Here is a 25,281-nt window from a genome sequence, read left to right as displayed (position 1 = left end):
GGACCAAAAAACTTGCCAAGGAGAGGCTCCCAGGTGGAACCTCTAGGAAGTGGGGAGTGTGTGCGTGTAGGGGTTAGGATCTGGGGGAACCCAGAGGATGACAAGGGGACCTGGGGGAGCCCAGGCGGAAACTCCCGGTATGTAGAGCGCAGGGAGGCACTGGGGTGCCTGGGAGGGGGCTCGCGCGCCGCGGCACCGGGGAGAGGGTGGGGCCCCGGAGACCTGGAGTACGGGGGAGCCAGGAGGTAGGCCAAACTGAGCTGCCGCGGGAGGCCCCCAGGGAGCCAGCCGCGGTGGGCAGAGCCCGAGCTGCCCGCGGCGCCCGGGGCAGGCAGCTGGCCGGGAGCGTGTAGGAGTGGGTTTCGAGAAGTGACAGCTCGCGCCCCTTTCCCCGCCCCACCCACTCACCTGGTCCCGCCCGGTCCGGCCGCCCAGCAGGCAGCCCCGCGCCCCCGCCGCTCCGTCCCGCCGCCGGCCGCTGCGCCCCTCCGGCGCCTCCTTTTGTTTGTCCCTCACTGCACCACTCAGCCTCCTCCGCCCCGGAAGTGACGTCACCACAGGCGCGAGCGCGGCTAGGGCGTCGCCATCTTTTTGATGGGCGTTCTCTTCGCGCCTTCACATCTTCGGCTCCCAGGTAGCGCCATCTTGGTTTGGGGCGGAAGTAGCGGAGACCGAGCTCGGCCCCCTTAAAGGGGCAGGGACGGCTGTAACCTTCGGGGTGCTCTGGGGCACGGAGAGGTGAAGTCGCTGAGGCGGGGGTGAGTAGCTGGTGCCTGCGCGTTGCTGCCCTGAGGCCGAGTGCCGAGGCCGGAGAACCTGGTGGCCGGTTCCGAGCTCGTTTGTGCCAGAATACTCGCTGCGTTTGATGCTGCTGATACGGCGGAGTGGCTGCGCCGAAATCTTAACCCAGCCTGGAGCCGCCCGCGGGGATAGATTGCGCGCGCTTGACGCTGACCCGCACTCGGATGCTGGGACCCGCCAGGCTGTGCTCTCTGCACCCACATCCCGCACCCCCACCCCCGCGACAGTATCCTGGGGAGGAAGAAGCCCAAGGTAGCTTGGCCAAATATTTAGGGGCAGAGCCGGAGCTGGAACCGGGACACCGCTAAGCGGAGCCCGAGTCCTCGCAGTTCCCACAGTGACAGTAGTAACGGCAACCACGTTAGGAAATAATCCATAGAGTGGAATGCTGTGCAGCCATTAGAACGAAAAATGTTCAATGTGAACTAACGTGAAACGACTTCCAAGATACCTTAGATGAAAAAATGGAAGGGGCAAAAGAGCTGCGTTGATCGGCGCTACAGTTTGTGGAAAAGAACGTGTGTGAGAGTGTGCGTGTCTGCGGGTGTGCGCACCAGCTGTCTGGTAAGATGCACAAGAAGTACTTAAGTGTGGTGGCCTTGGACAGGAGAACTGGAGTCCTGGGTACCCGGGCAAGGGGGGAGAATTTACTTTTTAAATAAGATGATGAGGATAGAAGGGCTTGCACCATCAAGACTAGAGCCACTGCCTGGGTTCCGCCCTCCTGCTGGGAGGTCTCATTTTCCCTCTCGCTCAGAGATTAGGGACCAGTAATACCTCTTGGCCAGGAAGGGGAGAAGCTGGAATTTGAGCCCTGGAGGGTTTTACAGTAATGGCCAGGGTCTCCTTATCCTACTTCCCACTGAGAAGGTTTTTGTTATCAACCACGTGACACCCAGCGTGGGGTCTGGCACACCGCTAGTATCCAAGTAACCGTTTATTGGCTGAACATGTTGCACAGACCGGAGACAACACGAAGTGTAGAATGAAGAGAGGAACACTGGAGGCCAGAGCCCAGACTAGAGTCCAAGGCTTGCCCCTTTCCAGCCTCGAAACTGTGAACCTGACACATCCCTCCCTGAGCCTCCACGTCCCCACCTATAGAACTAACAAGCATGACCACAACTGCCACCGGTGCCCCACGTGCCCTACTTTGGGCTTTGTGTGCAGATGAGCCCCATTTTACAGATCAGTAAGTGAAGCACAGAGTCATTCAGGAAGTTGCCCAAAGGAGGTCCCCATGAGGCCTTACTCCCCCTCTAACAGAGAGATTGCTGGGCTCCTGGGTCTCCCTCGGCCTCCAGGGATCATCTGCACTAATGCTTTGGGAGACCTCCGGTCCTAGTTGAGCTGCCAGAGGCTGAGGATCTGATGGAGAACAGGACAGACACACAGTTCCTGTCCCTGAAGTCTAGTGAGGGTGACGGACAACCCAGCAGTTAGCGTCTCTGATGAGCTCTGTGGCGGGCAGAAGCTCAGCCCTTGGGAGCACAGTAAGAAGAGCGTCTGGCTCAGCCCAGGGGGAGTCAGAGACGGCTTCTCGAAGTAGATAACTTTGCATCTGTGTCTGAAAAACACGTAGGATACCTAGAAGGAAGAATGATGAGGCTGGAGACCCAAGCAGAGGTGTGCTCATACCTCAAGGTAACTGACATGATCAGAGACCATGCAGGTTAGAAATGTTTCAGTCCAGCATCTGCATGAATCCCTCCTTCCTGGAGAATGCCTTCCCATGCCAACATCTGTGGCTTTCCACCCTCCGTCCTCGCTTCACTTTTGCACCTACTCCAAAGAGTAGGACTTCCCGATTGTATAATCCAGGTGGGGGCGACAAAGGAACACAGGAAAGTGAAGAACAAGGAGGAACTTCTTTACTGACACGCCCACCTCCCACCTGGACACCCCCACCCCCGCCCCCGAATTCCTTCCCCCTCCAGATTGGCAGCCAACTTGCTCAAACAGGAACTCTGCCCTTGTGAATCAAGGCGTCAGTGCTGGCAGCTCCTGTGTTTCCTGCTGTTTATGCTCACATGGGTTCTCAGGTTCCCGGTGTGCGGGGACATCCAGTTAGCCGTGACCCCTCCCTCCCCCTGCTCGTTGCCCAGCAGGTCAAAGTTGCTCCAGCTACAGTGGAAGAGGAATCACTGCCAGTCCTGTTCCAACAGACCTGGGGCAGTATCCCACTCCCAGATGGCACTGCCAACTCCTTGGAAAAAATAGCAAATGCTTATCCTACTTCCTCATTCCTGGACAATGGTATAAGCTTTGGATTTGCAGCTGAGGTCCTTTTGTGCTTTTCTGGGACTTTGACTTTGGGTAAGTCATTTCCCTGCTCTGAGCCTTAGTTTCTGTAAAACCGATTGGACTCTCTTTAATGTTCTTGCCAGGCATTAAGCATATAAATGTATATATATTTTCCCCCATGTGCAAAACTGCCTTAAAGAGTGAGATTTCAATTTTGGATCTGGATCCTGTGCCAGGAGGAGTAAGGAGTGGGCTGCCTACTGTGTGTCTCACTCAGGGTCTGCACTCACCCCCCCCCCCAAACCTGCAGTCTGGGCTCCACAAGTCATTTCTCTCCTTTGCTGATTCCAGGGTCAAGGGAAACAAGGTGTAAGTCACTATGCTTCCTAGATCTCTCCAGACAAGCTGTCTTCTCCCTTGGGGCAGAACCATTGACTCAACAAGTTTTTAGGAAACAATTGTCTTATAGGGACTCTCTGTTTAGACTGAGAAAAGAAAGAAAGAAAAAAAAAGAAGAGAAGGAAAAATCAGGATTCATTATCTGGCAAGAAACTTTCCTATATAGGTTTAAATCTCAACACCTTTTTTTTTTTTTTAAGATTATTTATTTATTTATTTAGAGAGAGAGAGCAAGCATAAGCAGGGGGGAGAGGCAGAGGGAAAGGGAGAAGCAGGCTCCCCGCTGAGCAGAGAGCCCAACACAGGACTGATCCCAGAACCCTGAGATCATGACCTGAGCCAAAGGCAGACGCGCTCCACCGGCCGAGCCACCCTGGTGCCCCATGTTAACGGCTTCTTCTTGACAGGTTCCATGGGCCAGGGCCTGTGCTGAATGCTTTCTGTGAATGACTGCATTGTGGTTACCCCTTGGACAGACGAGGAAGCTGAGCCTAGAGAGCTTGCAGCATGGCGCGACCAAGATCCCATAGCTGGTTCACAGTGGAGCTTGGGACCATTCTAGCCACATCCAAGCTTTCATTTTGGGGATTGTTCGTGTAACAGGCTGGTCTTGCCTGGGCATGGTCCTCCCCTCCCTGGGCCCGGTCCTCCCCTCCCTGGGCCCCTTCTCCAAAGGCGGTATGGTTTGTGTCTTCTCCATAACTGGGGGCGCCTGACATTTTGAGCCCAGGGGATACTAAACATCCTTCCAGACACCAGATACATCTGCCCAGTAGAGAACTGACTCACCCCAAATACCAAGTGTGCCCCTTTTAAGAAACTCTAAAACCAACTCTCCATATTGCAAAGCATTGGCTTCGATGGCATGGGGCTAGGCGGCAACGCCGAGATTCCCTTGCCTGCCCTCGAAAGCTGCCATGTGGGGTGGAAGGGGCATGGCTCCAGTCCCCAAGGGCAGCTGGTCTGCAGGCAGGGGAGCTGTTAGAGGCGGTAGCACCCACCTCCTGAAAGAGGGATGTTCGGGGAAAGCCTTTGGACTATTGGGAACTGGCAAACCAGGATTTGAATCCCAACTCAGGCTCTCAGCTAAGTGAGCTTTGTTTGTTCTCCTCTGAGCAAAATAGGGATGATAATGCCTTCCTAGTAGGTTGTTTTGAAGATTAGGGAGCGCAGCACAGGGATCAGACATATAGTCTGAGTTCAGAGGAAGGCCCAGGCGGACACAGAGCCAGAGGAGGAGGAGCTGGGACTGCGTCCTGCTAGGGAGATGGGACTGGGGGGCATGCCAGGCAGGGGCACAGATGTCTATCCAAAAGCAAGCAAGGGGTACCTGGCTGGCTCAGGTGGTAGAACGTGCAACTCTTGATCCCAGGGTGATGAGTTCAAGCCCTACTTTGGGCATGGAGCTACTTAAAAAATAAAAAAGGCAGGGGGGTGCCTGGGTGGCTCAGTCGGTTAGGCGTCTGCCTTCGGCTCAGGTCATGATCTTGGGGGTCCTGGGATCCAGCCCCGCATCGGGCTCCCTGCTCAGCAGGGAGTCTGTTTCTCCCTCCCTCTCTGCCTGCCACTCCCCCTGCTTGTGCGCGCTCTCTCTACCAAATAAATAAATAAAATCTTAAAAAATTAAAAATTAAAAAAAATAAGAAAGGGACACCTTCCTGGCTCAGTCAATTAACTCTTGATTTCACCTCAGGTCATGAGCTCGGGGATGTGAGCTAGAGCCACTAGAGCCCGGCATCAGGCTCCGTGCTGGGCATGCAGCCTGCTAAGATTCTCTGTCTCTCTCCCTCTGCCGTCCCACCCCCCTTCTCTACCGATCTCTAAATAAATAATGATAAAAATAATTAAAAACAAAAACAAAAGCAAAGGATTTGTATGTTCGGAAGAGGAGGGAGGTGGAAGCTACAGAGTCTAGACTCAGGTCAGCTCCAAAGGCCAGCTAATGAGGCTTTGGATCGGGTATCAGCACAAGCTGCTTGGCAAGGTTGGTCCGACGGGAGGTGTAATTGACATCAGCCACCAGAGGCTTGGTCACTGAGGCATTTCCTTAGGGGTCATTCACCTGCTGGCCAAGAAGGTGACCCAGTGGCTGCCATGGCTGATGGAGGCATGTGTTTTGGGAGGGCACTAACCCCTGGCAGCCGGCCCCTGGCCTGGCAGTAAGGAAGCCTGAGACCTTAGGTGCCTGGGGAGCTACCCTGAAGGTGTCCTCAAGGTCATCTGGTGCATTTCTGCTCCCCCTCCAGGCGGGACTGGCTCCCTTGCTGCCCGCACTGCAGTACTTCTTCTCCAACTAATATTGGAGGAATAACAATAACGTGGATGGTGTTCGTGGAACACTGACTCTTTACCAGGCACTACGCTAAGTGATTTTCATGTGTCCTCTCACTGACTTCTCACGACAACTCAATGAGGCGGGTGCTATCATTATTCCGCATCAGAGATGATTCTCAGAAACTTTAATAATTTGGGACGCCTGGGTGGCTCAGTCAGTGAAGCATCCACCTTCGACTCAGGTCAGGATCCCAGGGTCCTGGGATCGAGCCTTTTGTCAGGCTCCCTGCTCAGGAGGGAGTCTGCCTGCCCCACTCTCTCTGCACCCCCCCCCCCGGCTCGTGCTCCATTCTCACTCTCTCAAAGAAGTAAAATAAAATCTAAAGAAAAAAAAAAGCTTTAATAATTTGCCAAAAGTCACCCAGCTAGTACATGACTTCAGTCCAAGATCTGTCTGATCCCAGAGCTGCACAGCCTCGGGGGGAAAAAAAAAAGTTTTGAAGTTTATAAGACCCAACCCCATCCCAGAGGAAGCCACTATTAATAATTTAGCAGTGTCCCCGGAGACAGCCTTATACATAATCAAGCAGCCCTTGCTTTGCACAACAGAACGAGTTTCAGGCACCAAGGTCCAGCTCAATAACACCCGTTCCTCAACAACACGGTTCCGATTCCAGCTGCGATGTTCTGTTAACTATGAGTAATTGCACCAAGTGTGGACTCTGCTACTCTTTAGTCCACGAATCACTATGGAAATAGCACGTGTGCTTTGTGGTCCAGTGACTAATCACGTCACTCCTTTCAAAGCCTGTCAGTGATTGGTCACCGTGCATCCTATTCCGTTTACACACAGACACCGAAGCTCAGAATGAGTTGTGTTGCCTCCTGCCTCCCAGTGATAAACCCATGCGACAGGCTACAAAAATGGATCATCAGAAGAGGGAATTGGCCCCCAAAGACGAAAGCGCTGCAGAGAAATGCAGAGCGATAAGACAGAATGGGAAATGTGCGTGGAACGTAAGTGGAGTGATGAAAGAAAGCCTGGCTGTGGGCAATGTTGACAGCGCAGTCCTCTGCTGTTCCAGCAACCAGATACACAGCCGGAGAAACTTAGTGAAGGCGGATTGACCAACGTACATGACGCACGTGGCTCTAACCAAAAGGATGAAGGTGTCCCAGAGGAAGGGCTGCCAAGCAGAGAGGTCACGTCAAAGGGACACGCAGATATATTTCACAACATTGATAAGAGATGAAGCGTTCGAAGTTGATGCAAACTCAGAAAGAAGCAGGTTAACTCATCGATGCTGGGACAAGATGCTTTGTTCCCTATCCTAAGTTATGCAACTAGAAGGAAGCAAGCGCTGTTCACACTACTCTGGATAATTTCCCCCCAGATTTTTTAGTTACAATTAACAAGTAATATCGTCATACATTTAAAGTGTACTACGTGATGAGGGGACACCTGGGTGGCTCAGTCGATGAAGCGTCCAACTTGGTTTCAGCTCAGCTCGTGATCTCAGGGTCGTGAGTTCAAGCCCCACGTCGGGCCTGGAGGCTGCTCGAGATTCTCTCTCCCTCCCTCTCTAAAAAAACAAAAAAACTTTAAAGTGCACAACGTGATGATTTGATACAGGTAGAGGTTGTGAAGTGACTCCCACCATCAGTTAGCACATCCATCACCTTACAGACCTACCTTGTGGGAGTGTGAGAACGTGGAAGACCTCCTCTCCTAGCAAATTTCAATTCTACAGTACAGTATAGTATCCTAGAGTCCCCATTTCCACGCTAGGGCCTCAGAACTTCCTCATCTTATAATGAAGTTTGTACCCTTTTATCAACCTTTCCCCATTCCCCTCACCCCGTGGCCCCAGCAACCATCCGCCTACTCTGTTTCTAGGAGTTCAACTTTTTTTTTTTCTTTTTAGATCCCACATAGAAATGACAGCTCACAGTATTTGTCTTTGTCTGGTTTATTTCTGTTTATTTCACCAGGCATTACACCCTCCAGATTCATTCATGTGGTAGCAAATGGCAGGCGTTCCTTCTTTTTTAAGGCTGAATAACATTCCATTGTGTACGTACGCAGCCCACATTTTCCTTATCCATCCATCCATCCATCAAGGAACATGTAGGATGTTTCCAGATCTTGGCTGTTGTGAATAATGCTGCAATGAACACGGGAGTACAGATATCTCTTCGAGATAGTGATTTCATTTCCTTTGGAGATCTACCCAAAAGATCATCCTTGATACTTTTTTTTTAAAGTAGGCTCCATGCCCAATGTGAGGCTCGAACTCATGACCCCAAGATCAAGAGTTGCACACTCTACTGACTGAGCCAGCCAGGCGCCCCATTGATACATATAATTTTGAAGATTTGTTTATTTATTTGAGAGTAAGAGAGAGCACCCATGCATGCACAAGCAGGGGCTTCAGAGGGAGAGGGAGAAAGAATCTCCAGCAGACTCGCTGCTGAGCATGGAGCTGGCCCCACAGCCCTGAGATCTTGACCTGAGCCAAAATCAAGAGTCAGATGCTTCACCGACTGAGCCACCCAGGCGCCCCCCCACATTGATTTATTTTTATAAAGAAAGAAAACTTCCTTTCTTTAAAACTTTCTAAAACACTTTAATTCTTTTTTTTTTTTTAAGATTTTATTTATTTATGTGACAGACAGACAGCCAGCGAGAGAGGGAACACAGCAGGGGAGTGGGACAGGAAGAAGCAGGCTCCCAGCGGAGGAGCCTGATGTGGGGCTTGATCCCAGAACGCCAGGATCACGCCCTGAGCCGAAGGCAGACGCTTAACGACTGCGCCACCCAGGCGCCCCTAAAACACTTTAATTCTTAGTTTCTAATTTAAATGACATTAGTAATTTAATAACTACTGAATTTATTATTTTTAGTTTTACTTTTTTTTCCATTTCCCTGTACATTTGTAACAAACCATTAGAGAGTTTTTAATGTTAGACAGCAACAATCATAATTTGTCCCACTAATTATTAACTTCTCTTTGAATGATCTCAGCTTACATGGTCATGTTTACAGTCCCGCGCTGCAGTGGGAGTGAGGACTGCCCGTGTGTGTGGCTGTGTACACACGATCACATACGTGCCTTCCAGCTCTGCGATTTAAAAAAGGCAACTGGGGTTATATTGTTTTTCAGCCAGCTGTTTTTTTATTACCATACAATTTAAAAATTGAGGTGAAATTCACATAACACCCATTCAAGTGTTCTAAGGCGTACAAGTCAGTGGCATTCACGGTGTTCACGACATTGTGTGACCCCCACCTCTAGTTTCAGAACTTTCTCGTGACCGCAGAGAAACACCCTTGCCCATTAAATAATCACTCCTCATTTTCCCTCCCGTCTCCTGGTAACTACTAACCTTCTTCTGACTGTAAGGATTTGCCTAGTCTGGATGTATCACATGAAAGGAACCATGTACTATGTGACCCCGTGTCTGGCTTCTGTCCCTCAGTGTAATGTTTCCATAGTGCGGCCAAGTTGTAGAATGGATTGGTATGTCCCTTGTTCCATCGTATGGATACCACAACTTACTCACCCATTGATGGACACGTAGATTTTTTTCTACCTCTTAACAATTATGAATAACGTTGCTGTGAACATCCGTGTATGAGTTTCTGTGCCCACGTGCATTTTTATTTCTTTTCAGTATATACCTAGGAGGGAAATTGCCAGGTTGTAAGGTAATTCTATGTTTGGACTTCATACAAATTAAAATTCATGCATCAGAGGATATTATCTAGAATATGATCAAGGTCATTGATTATTTCGAGTCAATTTTTGTGGATGGGGTGAGATAGAGGTCCAACTCCATTCTTTTGTATATGGCTACCCAGCTGTCCTAGCATATTTGTTGAAAAGACTGTTTCTTCCGCCATTGAATCATTTTGGCACCCTTGTCAAAATCAATTCACCAGGGCTCCTGGCTGGCTCAGTCAGTGGAGCAGGCAACTCTTGATCTCAGGGTCCTGAGTTCAAACCACATGTTGGGTGTGGAGATTACTTTAACAAAAAAGACATATGGGGACACCTGGGTGGCTCAGTCGGTTAAGTGACTGCCTTTGGCTCAGGTCATGATCCCAAGGTCCTGGGATCGAGCCCCATGTCGGGCTCTCTGCTCAGCGGGGAGCCTGCTCCTCCCTCTCCCTCTGTCTGCCTCTCTGCCTGTGTGTGGTCTCTCTCTCTCTCTCTCTCTCAAATAAATAAATAAAATCTTAAAAAAAAATACCTATGTTTTAAAAAAAAGTCAATTGACCGTAGATGTTTGGGTTTATTTCTGAGCTCTCTATTCTATTTAAGTGGTCCGTGTGTCTATGCCAATACGGCACTGTTTTGCTTACTGCAGTGTTGTAGTCAGCTTTGATATCAACCTGCCTTTTTCATGTAACCTATATGTCTTTCCATGCTAGAATGCTAAGGGCAATCTCAATCTTACTCCCTTTGGTGGCTGCACCATTTCTCATTGCGTGAATAACTCGTAATATAGTGAACCCGCCCGCAGCTGATGAACATTGGACTGTCTCTAGGTTTTTCTGTCTCACGCGCAATGCTGCATTGATCATCTGGAGGTATATCTCTTTGCGTATATGTGTGAATATTCCTGTAAGATCAATTTCTAGAGAGAGGAAGTATCTCTAAAGTCAAAGAGTAATGTATGTTGTTATTGTGAAGTTGCCCTCCAAAAGTTACACCAGTGAACACTCTCTAACTTGGTGTTTCCCGGATCGTGGATTATAACCTCTTAGTGCATGGTAGTATTAATTTGGTGAGTCTCAATCTTCTTCTTTTCTACCCTTCTGAGAGGCAGAGAATAGTGTTTCATTTTAATTTGCATTTTGCTAATTATGAGTAATGTGCAGTATCCTTTCAAGTTTATTGACTATTTTCTTTTTGTGTGAATTTATAGTTCTTGCCCACTTTTTGTTCTGTTGAGATGTTGGTCTTTTGTTATTGATTTATAAGAACTGTTTGTATATTGAGGCTCATGCTAAATTAAAATGGCCTCATTACTTGTCTCCTTCATTAGACGGCGCACTCCTTTAAGAAAAGGAAGGTATCCTATTCACCGTTATAAACCTGGTGGCATAGGACATAGACATAGTGTGTAACGGAAGTTCAATAAATATTTGCTGAAGCAATGAAAAGATATGCATCTACTATGTGACGGGCCCGGAGCCAGGTGGTGATGATACAAAGATGAACAGAGTGGAGTCCTCATTCTCATTCTGACCAAGCTCACTGTCTGGCCAAGCTCACTGACCAAGCCCACTGTCTGGTGGGAGCAATAGACATTCGTTCTCTCACTCAACAAAAGTTTATGTAGCAGCTAGTACTCTCTGCCTGGTGCATAATGTCCATTGGAAGAGCCAGCCTCCTGGGATGAGAAAAATGCCAGGACTGTGACTCAGGTGACCATGTCCTGGTGGAATCTGGGCTGGTCATTTCCCCTCCCTGGTCATCAGTATCTCCATCCATAAAATGTGAGTGACTGGACCGAAATCCCTTATTTCCCATTGAGTATCTGTCTGTCTGTGCTTCGTTCTTCTCTTTCTTTCTTTCTTTCTTTCTTTCTTTCAAGATTTTATTTTATTTATTTGAGACCGAGAGAGAACATGAGTGGGGCGGAGTGGGGGGGAGGGTCAGAGGGAGAGGAAGAGTGAGGAGCAGACTCCCCACTGTGCCCACTGAGCAGGGAGCCTGACATGGAGCTTGGCTGGATCCCAGGACCCTGGGGTCATGGCCTGAGCTGAAGGTAGATGCTTAACGGACTGAGTCACCCAGCCGCCCCCCCCCCCCTGTCTGTACTCCTTTCTGAAAGTAGAAATCTGACCCAAGGGGCCATGATGTCACTGCTCAAAGCCTGCCCTTGTCACACAGTGGCAGTGAGTATGGGCTTTGAAAAATCAGAGTCCTGAGTTGTTTTTTTTTTTTTAAGATTTTATTTATTTATTTGACAGAGAGACAGCAAGAGAGGGAACACAAGCAGGGGGAGTGGGAGAGGGAGAAGCAGGCTTCCCGCTGAGCAGAGAGCCCGATATGGGGGCTCAATCCGAGGACCCAGGGATCATGACCAGAGCTGAAGGCAGATGCTTAACCCACTGAGCCCCCCAGGCGCCCGTCTCATAGGTTTTAAAGTGATAGAACCTATGGACTCTGAGAAACAAACTGAGGGCTTCAGAGGGGAGGGGGATGGGGGAATGGGATAGGCTGGTGATGGGTAGTAAGGAGGGCATGTATTGCATGGTGCACTGGGTGTTATACGCAACTAATGAATCAACGAACTTTACATCAGAAACCAGGTATGTACTGTATGGTGACTAACATAATATAATAAAAATTTTTTAAAAAAATAAATAAATAAAGTGATAGAACCTCTATGGTGCTGGCAGGCTGCCTGGCACAGAGAAAGTGTGAAGTAATTAAAAGGCCACTGTCATTACCCTTAGGACAGACCTCAGGGCTATAGGGCAGTTGGCCAGGGAAGACCTGCTTCCCAGAAGTTGAGGGGTGAGGCATGGGGAGCTGAGGTGTGTGTGGCTTGGAAAGACAGCCTGCGGACCCTCCCCCCCCCCCCCCCCGGGGTGCCTGTGAAAGAGGTGTCTGTGAGGTCCCTGGGTCCGCCCAGGCAGTGGGAGAACTCTGGTCTGGAAGGCCAGCAGTCCCACCTCACCGTAGGCCGGGACCAGCACCCTCCCTGCTGTGCGCCTCCTCTGTGAAGTGAAGCCACAGCCTCCTGTTGAGGCGCAAAAGTCGCCCTGTGCCCAAATGTGTGGGGTTCCAAGGTCAGCTTAGCCAGAAGTCTAGACAGAGCTGGTTCCGCGCGCCCCCTGCTGGCAGCTTTCGGAACAACAATCCCCCGGCCCCGTCCTTCTCGAGGGCACCACCTGGACACCTGCTGGTGTTTCTGGATGAGCACAACCCGCAGGGCCACCTGTGCCTTTCCTGCCCTCTGCTGGGACCCCCCAATGGCTTCTTCCTCCCCTTCAGATTTATAGAAACTGCTCCCACTACACCCGCATGCTCATAGACACAGAGACGTGTGTATATGCTCAAAGGCAACTGCCCACATTTACACACGATATCATATCCACACACAATTGACCTACGTTCAAGGTCATAGTCTTACTTTCATGGGCGGGCCCCTTTCGCCATTAAAAAAAGTCAAAGTTATATATATTTGGGGGGAGGAGGGGCAGAAGGAGAGAGAGAATCTTTTTTTTTTTTTTAAGATTTTATTTATTTATTTGACAGAGAGAGAGACAGCCAGCGAGAGAGGGGACACAAGCAGGGTGAGTGGGAGAGGAAGAAGCAGGCTCCCACTGAATAGGGAGACTGATGCGGAGCTCGATCCCAGGATTCTGGGATCACACCCTGAGCCCAAGGCAGACGCTTAATGACTGAGCCACCCAGGCACCCCGGAGAGAGAGAATCTTATCAGGTTCTGTGCTCAGCACAGACTCACAGAGCGGGGCTCGATCTCCTGACCTTGAGATCATGACCTGAGCCAAAATCAAGTCAGATGCTTAATTGAGCCACCCAGGCACCCCAGTAGAAATTACATTTTACAACCAAGTGGTATAAAGGACTATCATCCAGGCTGGATTCATTATTATACAGTCATCATTATTATATTCCCCCTTTTTTTCTTACTTTAAAATGAATTTAAATTAGGGGCGCCTGGGTGGCACAGCGGTTAAGCGTCTGCCTTCGGCTCAGGGTGTGATCCCAGCGTGATGGGATCGAGCCCCACATCAGGCTCCTACGCTGGGAGCCTGCTTCTTCCTCTCCCACTCCCCCTGCTTGTGTTCCCTCTCTTGCTGGCTGTCTCTATCTCTGTCGAATAAATAAATAAAATCTTTAAAAATAAATAAATAATAAAATGAATTTAAATTAAAACATTTTAATGGGCTTCTCAGAATATTGTGGGTCCTTAGCACTTGCCTACTGAGGAGGCCTTAGAGAAGTCAGCCCTGCCAAATATGAGTGAATTCACACACATCCAGCCCCACCTGTCATCTTATAGTGATTCATTAGTATTAATAAAGTGCCCACTCTATTATGAACATCTGTCATTTACTGGCACCTTTTACGTGCCAGGCACTAAGGGATATGTTTTCCCTGAATTGTTTTCGTGGTTTTTTTTTATTTTTTATTTATTTATTTTTAAAGATTTTATTTATTTATTTGAGAGAGAGAGTGAGCGAAAGAAAGCACAAGCCAGGGGAAAGGCAGAGGGAGAAGCAGACTCCCTGCTAAGCAGGGAGCCCGATGCGGGACTTGATCCCAGGACCCTGGGATCATGACCTGAGTCGAAGGCAGAGGCTCAACCAACTGAGCCACCCAGGGGCCCCTATTTTGTTTTTTTTAATAGTCATTTTTATTTATTTAAGTAATCTCTACACACCATGTGGGACTCAAACTCACAACCCCAAGATTGAGAGTTATATGCTCTTCTGACGGAGCCAGCCAGGAGCCCCTGAATTATCTTATTTTTATTTATTTTATCCACAGGGAAATTGACATTCAGAGAGGCGAAGTGACTTGCCTCGGCTCATACAGCCAAGGTCTGAGTGATACCAAAGTCTGTGATCAAATCCTCTCCCCAGGGGACTATTCAGGGCCCAGTCCTGGGCAGGCACCGAGTTTGGCAACAGTAGGACAGAGCTGCCTCACAGATGGAACAGTGTGATGCTCGCTCCCATGCCCCCAAGACACCCCCGCACACACCCCAGCCACTCCCTGCCTGGGCAGTCTCCTGCAGTGAAAGCCGGCTCCTGGGTTCCAGCTCCAACCCCGAGGCAGTGAGACTGGGTAAGCCCATCCTCATCCAGCATGGGCTGTCTTTGCCTTCCGTGGAGCCGAGAGTGGGGGTGTCCAGGCCACCTTACCCCAAGGCACCACCTTTCCCCAGAGCAGGCAGTGCCCAGAGGAGGTGAGGGGCTGAGATTGTGGCAGAGGAGAGGGGAGGGTCGTGAGCTGGGCTCTTTTGCCTTGTGAGTGTGACCTTCTGCCCTGTGCTGGGCATTGGATGGCACAGACCTTCGTCCCACCTCCAGGAGCTCAATATGAATGTTAGCTGCTATTTTATCATGATTACCAGTGTCTTTGCCTGTTAATGGAGGTGAGAAAAGCACCTGCTTTCCAGGACTGTTAAGAGGGTCCGATGACATACGGTCCTTAACGCGGTGCCTGGTACAAAGTAAGCATTTGGGAGGTTAGAGCTGATGGCTGATTGTATTACTATTATTCCAGTGAGATGATAAAGGTGTAATTTAGGGCAGAGGCGGTACAGTCACTTTAGGAGAAAGGACAGAATTCATAGACGTGGAATGATGTGGGTGAGGGTGTCAGAAAATCAGCCTGCTGGACATCCGTAGATTTTGGTCAGGAGACAGAAGAGCGCCCCTCTGGAGGAGTCAGCAGGACATCAGGCCCAGAACAGGGGCAGCCATCCCTGCATTCGGCCAATCCGAGGGGACCAACGATCCCCATTTGCCCAGGATGGTCCCAGTCCCGCGAAACCCCGCACTCCTGGACAAGCAGGACGGTGGATCCCCCTAGAATATGCAACAGGCAGCAGGTGCCTCCTGTGACCAGCACTGGACTCGGACCTGGCCATGGACTTCATGTCCCCTGGCTGAGTAAGGCTGAGGCACACCGACGCCTTCCCCCCGATGTGACACACGGTGGAATGTCCCTCCGTGGAATGTCCTTCCTCAGATAATAATCGCATTACCCTTTGTTGCTCCAAGCTCTGGTTCTTAGCTACAGCCATCAGGGAGTACTTCCTGCAGGGTTCCCCTGGGAAGTGACTCAGTTCTGAGAAACGAGAGCGTGAACTATGGCCAGACTGACTTCTCAGCTCCTGGCATCTCCCAGCCCTCTTCTACTCCTGGGCCTTTGCATCATCCCCTCTGCCAGGCACCCTTTCCCTGCTCTGGGACTCCGATCCGATGCCACATCCTCCAAGGAGCCCTCCCGAACTCCCAGGTACCCAGGCAGATGCCTAGAGCGCCCTCTGGTGTCCCATTGCGTTAGTTTCCAGGAGCTGCCACCGCAAGTATCCCAAGCTGGGTGGTTTTACCCAACAGAGTTTTTCTTTCACCGTTCTGGCGACTAAACTTCCCAAATCAGGGTGTCAGCAGGGTCATGCTTTCTCTGCAGGCTCTAATGGTGAATCTGTCCCATGCTTTTCTCTTAGCTTGTGGTGTTAGCGACAATCCGTGGAGCTCCTTGGCTTGTAGATGGCTCCCCTCTGTCTTCACATGACCTTTTGCCTGTATGTCTGTGTCTCTTCTCCCTTCCTCGAGGGACACCAGTCATGCTGGGTTAAGGTCCACTCTAATCCAGTATGACCTCATCGTACAGGGATTATAGGTACAAAGACCCTATTTCCATTCACAGGGACTGGGGGTCTTCAACATGCACTTTTGGAGGACACGGTTCAAACCATAACACATGTCTTTGTGCTTGTCAGGAAATACTTGCCGGATGAATGAAGGAGAGAGTGCTTGAGAGCATCTCTCCTCCCCCCAACCCCTGACCCCCACCCGGGGACCGACAGCGCCTGGTCCCTACTGTAGCCTCAGCCCTAGGCCAGGGCCTGGCCCCAGAAGACGCTCTGGAGAAGCTGATGATTGCAGAACATTAGGAGAAAGTGCCCCACCTTTGGACAGATGGCTGATTGTCAGCGCTCTGACATGCTTTGGAAGACCCTGGGGGGAGAGGCTGGGCTGCCTCGGGGTTTAGGAGGGACTAGCTGGAGTCCTGGTCAGGCTGAACTTACTTCTTATAAGCAGGTGCAAGCAGCTATCTACTTCATGGAATATTCTAGAGTGGGCAAGCCTGGTTATGGCATTATAAATGATTTGCCTTTATTTCTCCTTTATAATTAAGTTAGAGCATTCTACTGATAATGACGAAATTCCGTGAACAGGCAGGTTACGTTGGACCTCCGGTTTCCAGTCGTGTGCGTAAGGAGCTCGGAAGTCATCCCCCCATCCTCACCAGCAGAAAGCTGAACAAACCGAAAAATCAACACTTCTTCTTAGGCCCATTTGAGAAGGGAAGTCACGGGGCAAACAGTTGCCCCCCAAAATTAGAGAGACAAACCAGCAGATACAGAGAATCATGACTTAGCAGAGCAGAAACCTCCCCATGGACCAGTTCAGGGGGACGAAAACCTAAAGATAGTGGACAAATTGCTGGAAGCTCAGTGTGGACACGTCTGAGAGTTCAAGACGCTCGGAGGGTCCACAGTCCGACCCTGGTCTGCCACCAGGGTTTGTCAATACAGCGTTATTTTTTTTTAAGATTTTTAAAAAAGATTTTATTTATTTGACACAGAGAGAGAGAGACAGCCAGTGAGGGAGGGAACACAAGCAGGGGGAGTGGGAGAGGAAGAAGCAGGCTTCCCACTGAGCAGGGAGCCGGGTGGGGGGCTCGATCCCAGGACACCGGGATCACTCCCTGAGCCGAAGGCAGATGCTTAACGACTGAGCCACCCAGGTGCCCCCCCCTTTTTTTGAGAGAGAAAGCGAGAAGAAGCATGAGCAGGGGAGGTGAGAGAGGGAGAAGCAGACTCCCCGCGGAGCAGGGAGCCCACGCGGGACTCGATCCCAGAACCCTGGGATCATGACCTGAGCAGAAGGCAGACTCTTACACGATTGAGCCACACACCCAATACAGCATTAATGACACACAAGCACACTCATTTGTGTGCGTGTGGCCCAGCCTGCTGCCCCAGTGCAACGGTACAGCTGAGGAGCGGTGACAGACACCGTGGGTCCTGCAGAGCCCACGGCATACACCCTGGCCCCGTACAGAAAAAGTTTGCTGCCCTAGAAGGAGAGTGGATAGAGGGCCGCAGGTAACAGGTAGGCAGGAATGGCGAGTGTGGCTGGGGGAACAGCAAGCAAAAGGGACCGTGGCGGGAAATGACCTAGGACAGGTGGCCTCCCATCTGATTTCAAAGGGCCTTCTAGTACATGGTAAAGACTTTGGGTTTTATTCTTAGGATGAGGATTTGGGAAGAGAAAAGCAGCCTCCGGAATCCAGGAGCTGGCCTGGCCCCCACAGATAGGACTGGTGCTGAACTGCACGGAGCATCAATATCAGACAAGGCCATGCCGTGACCATAATAAATCCAGGGGGAAAAACAGAACAAAACACCCTGCAGTACGTCTGAACACAGACGGACACGAACACTGTCGAAGCCACAGCAAACCCAGCGCGCCCCTCTCCTGGCACACGTAGGTGGCTGCTTCTCCCCCAATTACACCCAGCCTCACTTGAGCCTGCCTCCCTGTATAAATATGATTATTGTGGGGCACCTGGGTGGCTCAGTCGGTTAAGCATTCGACTCTTGATTTCGGCTCGGGTTACCATCTCCGGGTCCTGAGATTGAGCCCTGCCTTTGGGCTCTGTGCTCAGCGGGGAGTGTGCTTGTCCCTCTCCCTCTAGCCCCCCTGCCACGTGCGCGTACTCTCTCTCTCTCAAATAAATTAATAAATAAAATCTTTAAAAAAACATTAACGATCTCCACCCATAAAGTGATCCCTGCTTCTGAAAGCACCAATCCAGAGCAAAGTCCGGCTTCCCTGGACCCTCCCCCAAATCACTCCACCAAAGTCCAACCAAATCCCATAATAAGTTCCACCAGCCTCTCGCTGAGACCCCACAGCCCCCTGGCATGCATGTTCTCTCACTGCAACTTTTCAGTCTCGGCTGTGCTCTGGTGGTTTGGGGCCGAGGGCACAGACAGGGTTTACAGTTAGAGCTGATGTCCTGTGAATGAAAGAAACCGAAATAACAGCAGCTTGAAAAAGATCCATTCCCCACCCCACCCTCCGCGCCCCACCCCACTAAGTCCAGAGATAACTGATGGTTGCTCGATCATTAGGGGCCCAGGCTCCTTCCGTGTTGTGGCTGTGACTTCCATCTCACGCACATGGAGCATTCGAAATATATACAAAACTGGAGAGTAGAGTATCCTGACCCTCCCAGTCTCAACCCATGGCCTGGCTTACTTCATGTGTTCCCCCATCCCCTTCCTACATCCACCACCTGGATCATTTGGGATTATTCTGAAGCAAATCCCAGATATTATGCCGTCCGTACTTCAAGAGACGTCTCTAAAATCTAAGGACTGTTAAAAGGAAAGGAAGAAATCCCCAATCCCATTAGCACAGCTAATACAGTACTGATTTCTTCATATCATACAATAGTCCGTCAGTGTTCACAAGTGTCCCTCAGACTCACCCCTAACGTTTGGCTCCTTGATGGAGCCCACACAGCGGATGTCTAGATATTTACAAGTCTAATGCACCTTTCCTCGGGCATTCCCACCCGGAGCAAGAGCCGGCTCCCCCAGGGACCACCCTTGAGACATAATGGCTGAGGATCCCGTGCTCTAACCCAACCTTTCCTGCCTGGCACAGATTCGAGCCCGAAATGAGAACTAACGAGTCCAAAGTAGTCAAGCTTCCAGGGGCGGGGCAGGTTTGGGAGGGTGGAGAGGTGTCCCAGGGCAGGTTTGGGAGGGTGGGGAGGTGTCCCAGGGAGGCCGGAGCACCATTCCCTGGGGAATCTGGGGTGGCTAGCTCCAAACCAAGCAGCCTCTTTCTCTCTGGTTCCCCCGGGGCAGAGGTGGGGTTTTCTCCACATGCAACCCCCAGGGTGTTCATTCTCTCTGTCTCTATCTCTCTCTATCTCTGGCTCTAAGCCCCACATCCTCAGGTCAAAGTCCAGTTTAGCTCGTTCTTCCCTTTCCTGTAACCCTGCTTGCTCAATCAGTTACCAAATTTTCCAGACTTTCCTAAGAGATTGATAAGAAATAAGCACCTTGTGGGGTTTTGTGGCGTGCTTGCCCTGCAGCGGGGGGTTGGGGGGGCAGGATGGGAACGGGGCACCATTTATAGCCAGTTTCTTGGACTCACAACCCCAGATGTCCACGCACTGCATTCGGTTGCCTCCTTTGCCTCTCAGCTTTCTGTTTTGACGAAGTCAAACCTACAGAAAAGCTGACAGAATCACGCGGTTGCCACACGTCCACCCAGCACCCAGATTCAGCCCTTGCTCCCGTCGACCGCATTTGCGAATGCCTGTCTCTGCCCTGCCCCTGTATATGAATGTCTTTGCTGAATCTTTTGAAAGCAAGTTGCAGACATCCCGACCCTTCACTCCTAAATACTTCATGTGGCTCCTAAGAATGCCATCCCCCCCACATAAACACCCCTCACCATCACCCCTAAAGAAATTGACTAGTGATTCGGTCATGCCCTCTGACGGACAGGCCATATTGAGATTTCTCCAGCTATGCCACAGACACCTTTTGGGAACTTTCACTGTTCTTGTCGCCAATCCCAGATCCAGTTAAGGGTCAAATGTTGCATTTGCTTACTGGGTCTCTGACACTCCCCGCCCTGGGCCTCCAAACCCTCACCTCTTTTTCAATGCTGTGTTCTGACCCCCCTGGAGGAGAGAGGGAAGGAGGGAAGGTTTCGAGGAAAAGTCTCACACGGCAGTGCAAGTCTCAGAAAATTTCAGCAAGGCCCCCTGGGTGGCTCAGTCGGTGAAGCGTCTGCCCTCAGCTCAGGTCATGATCCCAGGGTCCTGGGATCGAGTCTCGCATCGGGCTCCCTGCTCAGCAGGGAGCCTGCTTCTCCCTCTGCCTCTGCCTCCCTCTCTCTCTCTCTGTCTCTCATAATAAATAAAGAAAATCTTTTTTAAAAAATAATTAAATAAAAATTTTTTTAAAAGAAAATTTCAGCAAAACCAATGGGAGTCCTCTGGAGTGCCCTGTCTCCCAGCAACAGCCTGTCTCGCTCTGTTTCAGACACTGGCCGAGCAGCCAGGGAAGCGCATGGAAACACGGCCTTAGTGCTAAGGACCTGGGGTGTATTTCTGAGCACACCTGTCTCCTCAGTCAGTTAGGCTCCTGCCGGTCAGAGACACACATTATTGTAGGCACCACAAGGGTACTGCCTTTTTTTTTTTAAACCTTGGTGATTTGTATTTTATTTTACTTTATTTTTATTTTTTGAAGGTTATTTATTTATTTGTTATTATTATTTTTTTAAGTAGGCTCTGCGCTGGGCTTGAACTCACAATCCTGATATCGAGACCCGAGCTGAGATCAAGAGTCAGACACCTAACCGACTGAGCCACACGGGTGCCCCTAAAGATTTTTTATTTTTAAGTAATTTCTACACCCAGTGTGGGGCTCAAGCTTACGACCCAGAGATCAGGAGTTGCACGTTCCACCAACTGAGCCAGCCAGGCGCCCCTAAACCTTGGTGATTTTTAAAAACCGTTTTATTGAGATATGTTGATACACACATACTGTATAATTCAACCATTTCAAGTGTACCGTTCCCTGGTTTTTAGTATGACCACACCACGATCTAACTTTAGAACATTTTCATTTTTTTTTTTAAGATTTTATTTTTATTTGACAGAGAGAGAGACAGCCAGCGAGAGAAGGAACACAAGCAGGGGGAGTGGGAGAGGGAGAAGCAGGCTCCCCGCTGAGCAGGGAGGCCAATGTGGGGCTGGATCCGAGGGACCCTGGGATCACGCCCTGAGCTGAAGGCAGACGCTTAACGACTGAACCACCAGGTGCCCCTAGAACATTTTCATTTTATGCCAAAAAGATACCCAAGTAACTGTAGCGGTCAGTCCCCATTCCTGCCCCCAGACTCCCACCCCCAGCCCAAGGCAATCACCGATCTACTCTCTATCTCTAGAGCTTTGCCTATTTTGTGTAAATGGAATCATGTAATGTGTGGTCTTTCGTGATTGGCTTCTTCTGCTTAGCCCAGTGTTGTCAAGGGTCATCCGTGGTGCAGCAGAGGTCAGAACCTCATCCCCTTTTATTGCCGAATGGTATTCCATCACATGGACTTACCACGTTTCATTGATCCAGGAATGTCCATCAACAGGGCTGCTCCCACTTTGGGCTACCGTGAAATGCTGCTATAAACGTGCACGTACAAGTCTTTGTGCGGACGTATGTGTTCATTTCTCCGGGTACGTACCTAGGAGTGGAGTTGCTGGGTCATGTAGTAAGTAGCTCTCGGTTTATCATTTGGAGGAGCTGCCGGACCGTGTCACATAGCAGCTGTGCCATCTTACATCCCCAGAAGCAAAGTACCGGGGTTCCAGTTTCTCAACATCCTTGAAGCATATTTAAATATTCTCTGACTTTTGTGTTTGTCTTTTGCATGTGTTTTTTCCGGGTGCCCAAGAGTATTCAATGCACCCTCTGGCCATTGGGCCAAAGAAAGAGAAAGACAGCTTTTGGGGGAGGGGTGGCAATGCCATTTATTTTCGAAGTTAGATATTAAATGTAGCCATCTTGCTGAGTTCGTTAATTTTACCAGTTTGTATATTTGAGTTATTGTGTGTAGTTAACTGTATCCCCTTGCAAATAGTGATGGTATTATTTCTTTCGGGTCTCGTACATGGAAGTTCCTTTTCTTGTCCCACCAGCTAGGACTTCTAACACAGTGTTGAAAGGAAGTGGTGATAGAGATTTCTTTGAATTTTGTTCCTACTTTTCAGGGAGTTTGTGGGGGAGCTGGGCGGCTCCGTGAGTTAAGCATCTGGCTTCAGCTCAGGTCATGATCTCCAGGTCGTGGGGTCAAGCTCCACGCTGAGAGGGGAGCCCACTTGTCCCTCTCCCTCTGCCCCCACCAACTCATGCTCTCTCTCCCTCTCTCAAATAGATAAATAAAATCTCTTTTAACGAAAACAATGGGGCGCCTGGGTGGCACAGCGGTTAAGCGTCTGCCTTCGGCTCAGGGTGTGATCCCAGCGTTCTGGGATTGAGCCCCACATCAGGCTTCTCCGCTGGGAGCCTGCCTCTTCCTCTCCCACTCCCCCTGCTTGTGTTCCCTCTCTCGCTGGCTGTCTCTCTCTGTTAAATAAATAAAAATCTTTGAAAAAATAAAATAAAAAATGAAAATAAAAGGAATTTGTTTTGCCATGTAAGTTTCTAGCTGATAAACATAAAAATCCTTGAGACACGGGATTATCCCTGATATTTGTTGTAGACATCCTAGTGCGCAGGGAGTGGCATTTGCCCGATGACTAAGGATGTTGAGCGTCTTCTCATGTGCCTTTTAGTCATTTATGTATCTTCCTTGGAGAAATTCAGATTTATGATTCGCAAATATTTACCCCCATGCTTTTAGGTTTTCACTTTCCCGACAGTATCCTTTGAGGCACAAAAGTTTTTAATTTTGGTGAAGTTCATTGTATCTGTTTTTTTCTTTTGTTGCCTGTGCTTTTGGTGTCGTATCTAAGAAACTGTCTTCTAATTCAAGATCACGAAGATAGACTCCAGTTTTCTTCCAGGAGTTTTATAGTTTTAGCTCTTGTATTTAGGTCCATGATCCACTTTGAGTTAGTTTTGAGTATGGTGTGAGGTAGGGAGACAAATTCATTCTTCTGCCTGTGAATATCCAGTTGTCCAAGCACCATTTGGTGAAAGACTGTTCTTTCCACATTGAATTTTCTTAGCAGTCTTATCAAATGGCAAGTGACCATATGACCATTGACCATGACAGCGTCTTATTTCTGGACTCTTGCTTTGATGCCATTGATTTATATGTCTGTCCTTATGCTAGTACCATCCTTTCTTGGTTCTTGTAGGTTTTCAGTAAGCTTTGAAATTGTGCATTAAGTCCTCCAACTTTTTTTCTTTTTCCTTTTCAAGGCATTCATTTTTTAAATGTACGTCTTTTAAGTCTCTTTTAGTCTATCATGCCCTGGACCAAAATTTTTTCCCTTGCACCATATTTGTTGAAGAAACAGGGTCATTTATGGATCACCTCTCCGTGGTGTCATTTAACACGTTCTTCTGTCCCTTGTGTTTTAGTAAACCAGTGGCATGATCTGATTTAGATTTGGTTTTAGCACAAGATTTGGATGTTGGGGGTCATCCATGATCTTCACCTGGATCTTTTTTTTTTCCCCATTAGAGGTAATTTACATTTTGAAAGGGTCACTCTGATTGCTGGGGGCCAGGGGGTTGTAGGTGTGAGGGATAATCATGCAAGAAAGCCCTTGTTGCCATGCCTGGCACACAGTGACCAGTCAATAAATATTAGCTCTTATTGTTGCTGTTGTTGTTGTTGTTAGAGCTGTGTGTGGGGGACCCACGCCCTGGCCTCAGAGCCATTTTTTGGCCAGTGTTCTCCTCCATCTCCTCTGCCCCTGGAGGAGAAGTCACCAGTGTCCCAAGGCTCTGGGAGGCATGTTCAGGAATGTGGCAGCCATCTATTTGCACCTGGCTGGGCTCCTCCAGAGAAAGAAGGCTGGAACTTCTCTCACTCGGTGCTTGCACCAGACTGTAAGTGCTCTAGCCCCATGTGTTTTGCTGCCCCACCCAGGGGCCCTGTGATCTGGCATGGTCCTGGCTTCAAAGCTATGCATGGCGCTCCTCTTTCTGGATGCCTTCCCTGACTGTAGCCTAGAGGGGACCCCTCCCTTGCCCTTTCCTCTAATGTCGAACTTGTAGCTCTGCACCCGAATGGTCTGCATGGTGCTGCTGCTCCCCATCATCCCCTAAGCACAGCCCAGTGTTCAGTACACAGTAGGTGCTCAATAGATGTTGGCTGAGGAATACATTATACATAAGTCCAACAACAAGCACTGTTTCCTCACTTACACAATTACTGTGACATCCTTGAAGGTCACGCCTTTGAGTTCCCCCACGTTTCTGTGGTCCCATTATATTTACCTCCTTCCTGTACTCATTCACCTCCATTCACCTCCTGTGTTCTCTCTCTCTATCTCTCTCTGTGCCTCTGTACCCCCTCCCCACCCCAACCTTCTCAAACTTCCCTCCCTCCAACTTGCATCCCCCATCTCCCCTCCCCCCCGAACCTCATCTTCACTGTATATATTTTTTAAGATTTTATTTTTGTCGGGGCGCCTGGGTGGCACAGCGGTTAAGCGTCTGCCTTCGGCTCAGGGCGTGATCCTGGCGTTCTGGGATTGAGCCCCACATCAGGCTCCTCCGCTGGGAGCCTGCTTCTTCCTCTCCCACTCCCCCTGCTTGTGTTCCCTCTCTCGCTGGCTGTCTCTATCTCTGTCAAATAAATAAATAAAATCTTAAAAAAAAAAAAGATTTTATTTTTGTCATCTCTACACCCAACAGGGGGCTTGAACTCACAACCCCAAGATCAAGAGCCACATGCTCTACTGATTGAGCCAGCCAAGCGCCCCTGTATTTTTTTTTAAATATGCTGCATCCCCAATTCAAAAGTAATTCCTTATAGCATTGAAACCATGATGCCATCAATGGAAGTTACACCGTTATTGTATGGACTAGTAAAGTGGGGTGGGGAATGCCAATGAGACTCATGCTAGAGATTCTGAGATTCCGAGAACACGCAAGGCAAAAAAAAAGAAAAAAAAAAAAGCACATATTAGAATCAATCCAATATGGTGTGCTCACCATACAAAAACTTTGGAACCACAGAAAAGCACACACATGGGGCGCCTGGCTGGCTCCATTGGAAGAGCGTGC

General features: G+C 49.6%; 2 protein-coding genes across 10 annotated transcripts in view; one reads left to right on the top strand and one right to left on the bottom strand.

The window, feature by feature from the left end:
* The window catches only part of LRRC8A (leucine rich repeat containing 8 VRAC subunit A), a 27,431-nt gene extending 26,962 nt beyond the window's left edge, over nt 1–469 (bottom strand). Inside the window, exon 1 of the mRNA XM_040632029.1 lies at nt 409–469. The gene's annotated coding sequence lies outside the window, so the exon portion shown is untranslated. The remainder of the gene's footprint in view (nt 1–408) is intronic.
* A 214-nt stretch (nt 470–683) lies between these two features.
* The window catches only part of KYAT1 (kynurenine aminotransferase 1), a 34,819-nt gene continuing 10,221 nt past the window's right edge, over nt 684–25,281 (top strand). The window contains exons 1-3 of one of the 9 annotated variants that reach the window (XM_040632022.1): nt 742–758; nt 2,910–3,117; nt 23,889–24,099. In XM_040632022.1, the coding sequence (XP_040487956.1) occupies nt 24,004–24,099 (96 nt within the window). In that variant the 5' untranslated portion in view covers nt 742–758; nt 2,910–3,117; nt 23,889–24,003. The other 8 variants (XM_040632020.1, XM_040632019.1, XM_040632023.1 and 5 more) reach the window with 8 other exon arrangements.

Source organism: Ursus maritimus, unplaced genomic scaffold, assembly GCF_017311325.1.
Source record: "Ursus maritimus isolate PB19 unplaced genomic scaffold, ASM1731132v1 scaffold_17, whole genome shotgun sequence".
NCBI lineage: Eukaryota > Metazoa > Chordata > Mammalia > Carnivora > Ursidae > Ursus > Ursus maritimus.
The sequence above is the reverse complement of the archived record's forward strand: the minus strand, read 5'-3'. Positions and strand labels throughout refer to the sequence as shown.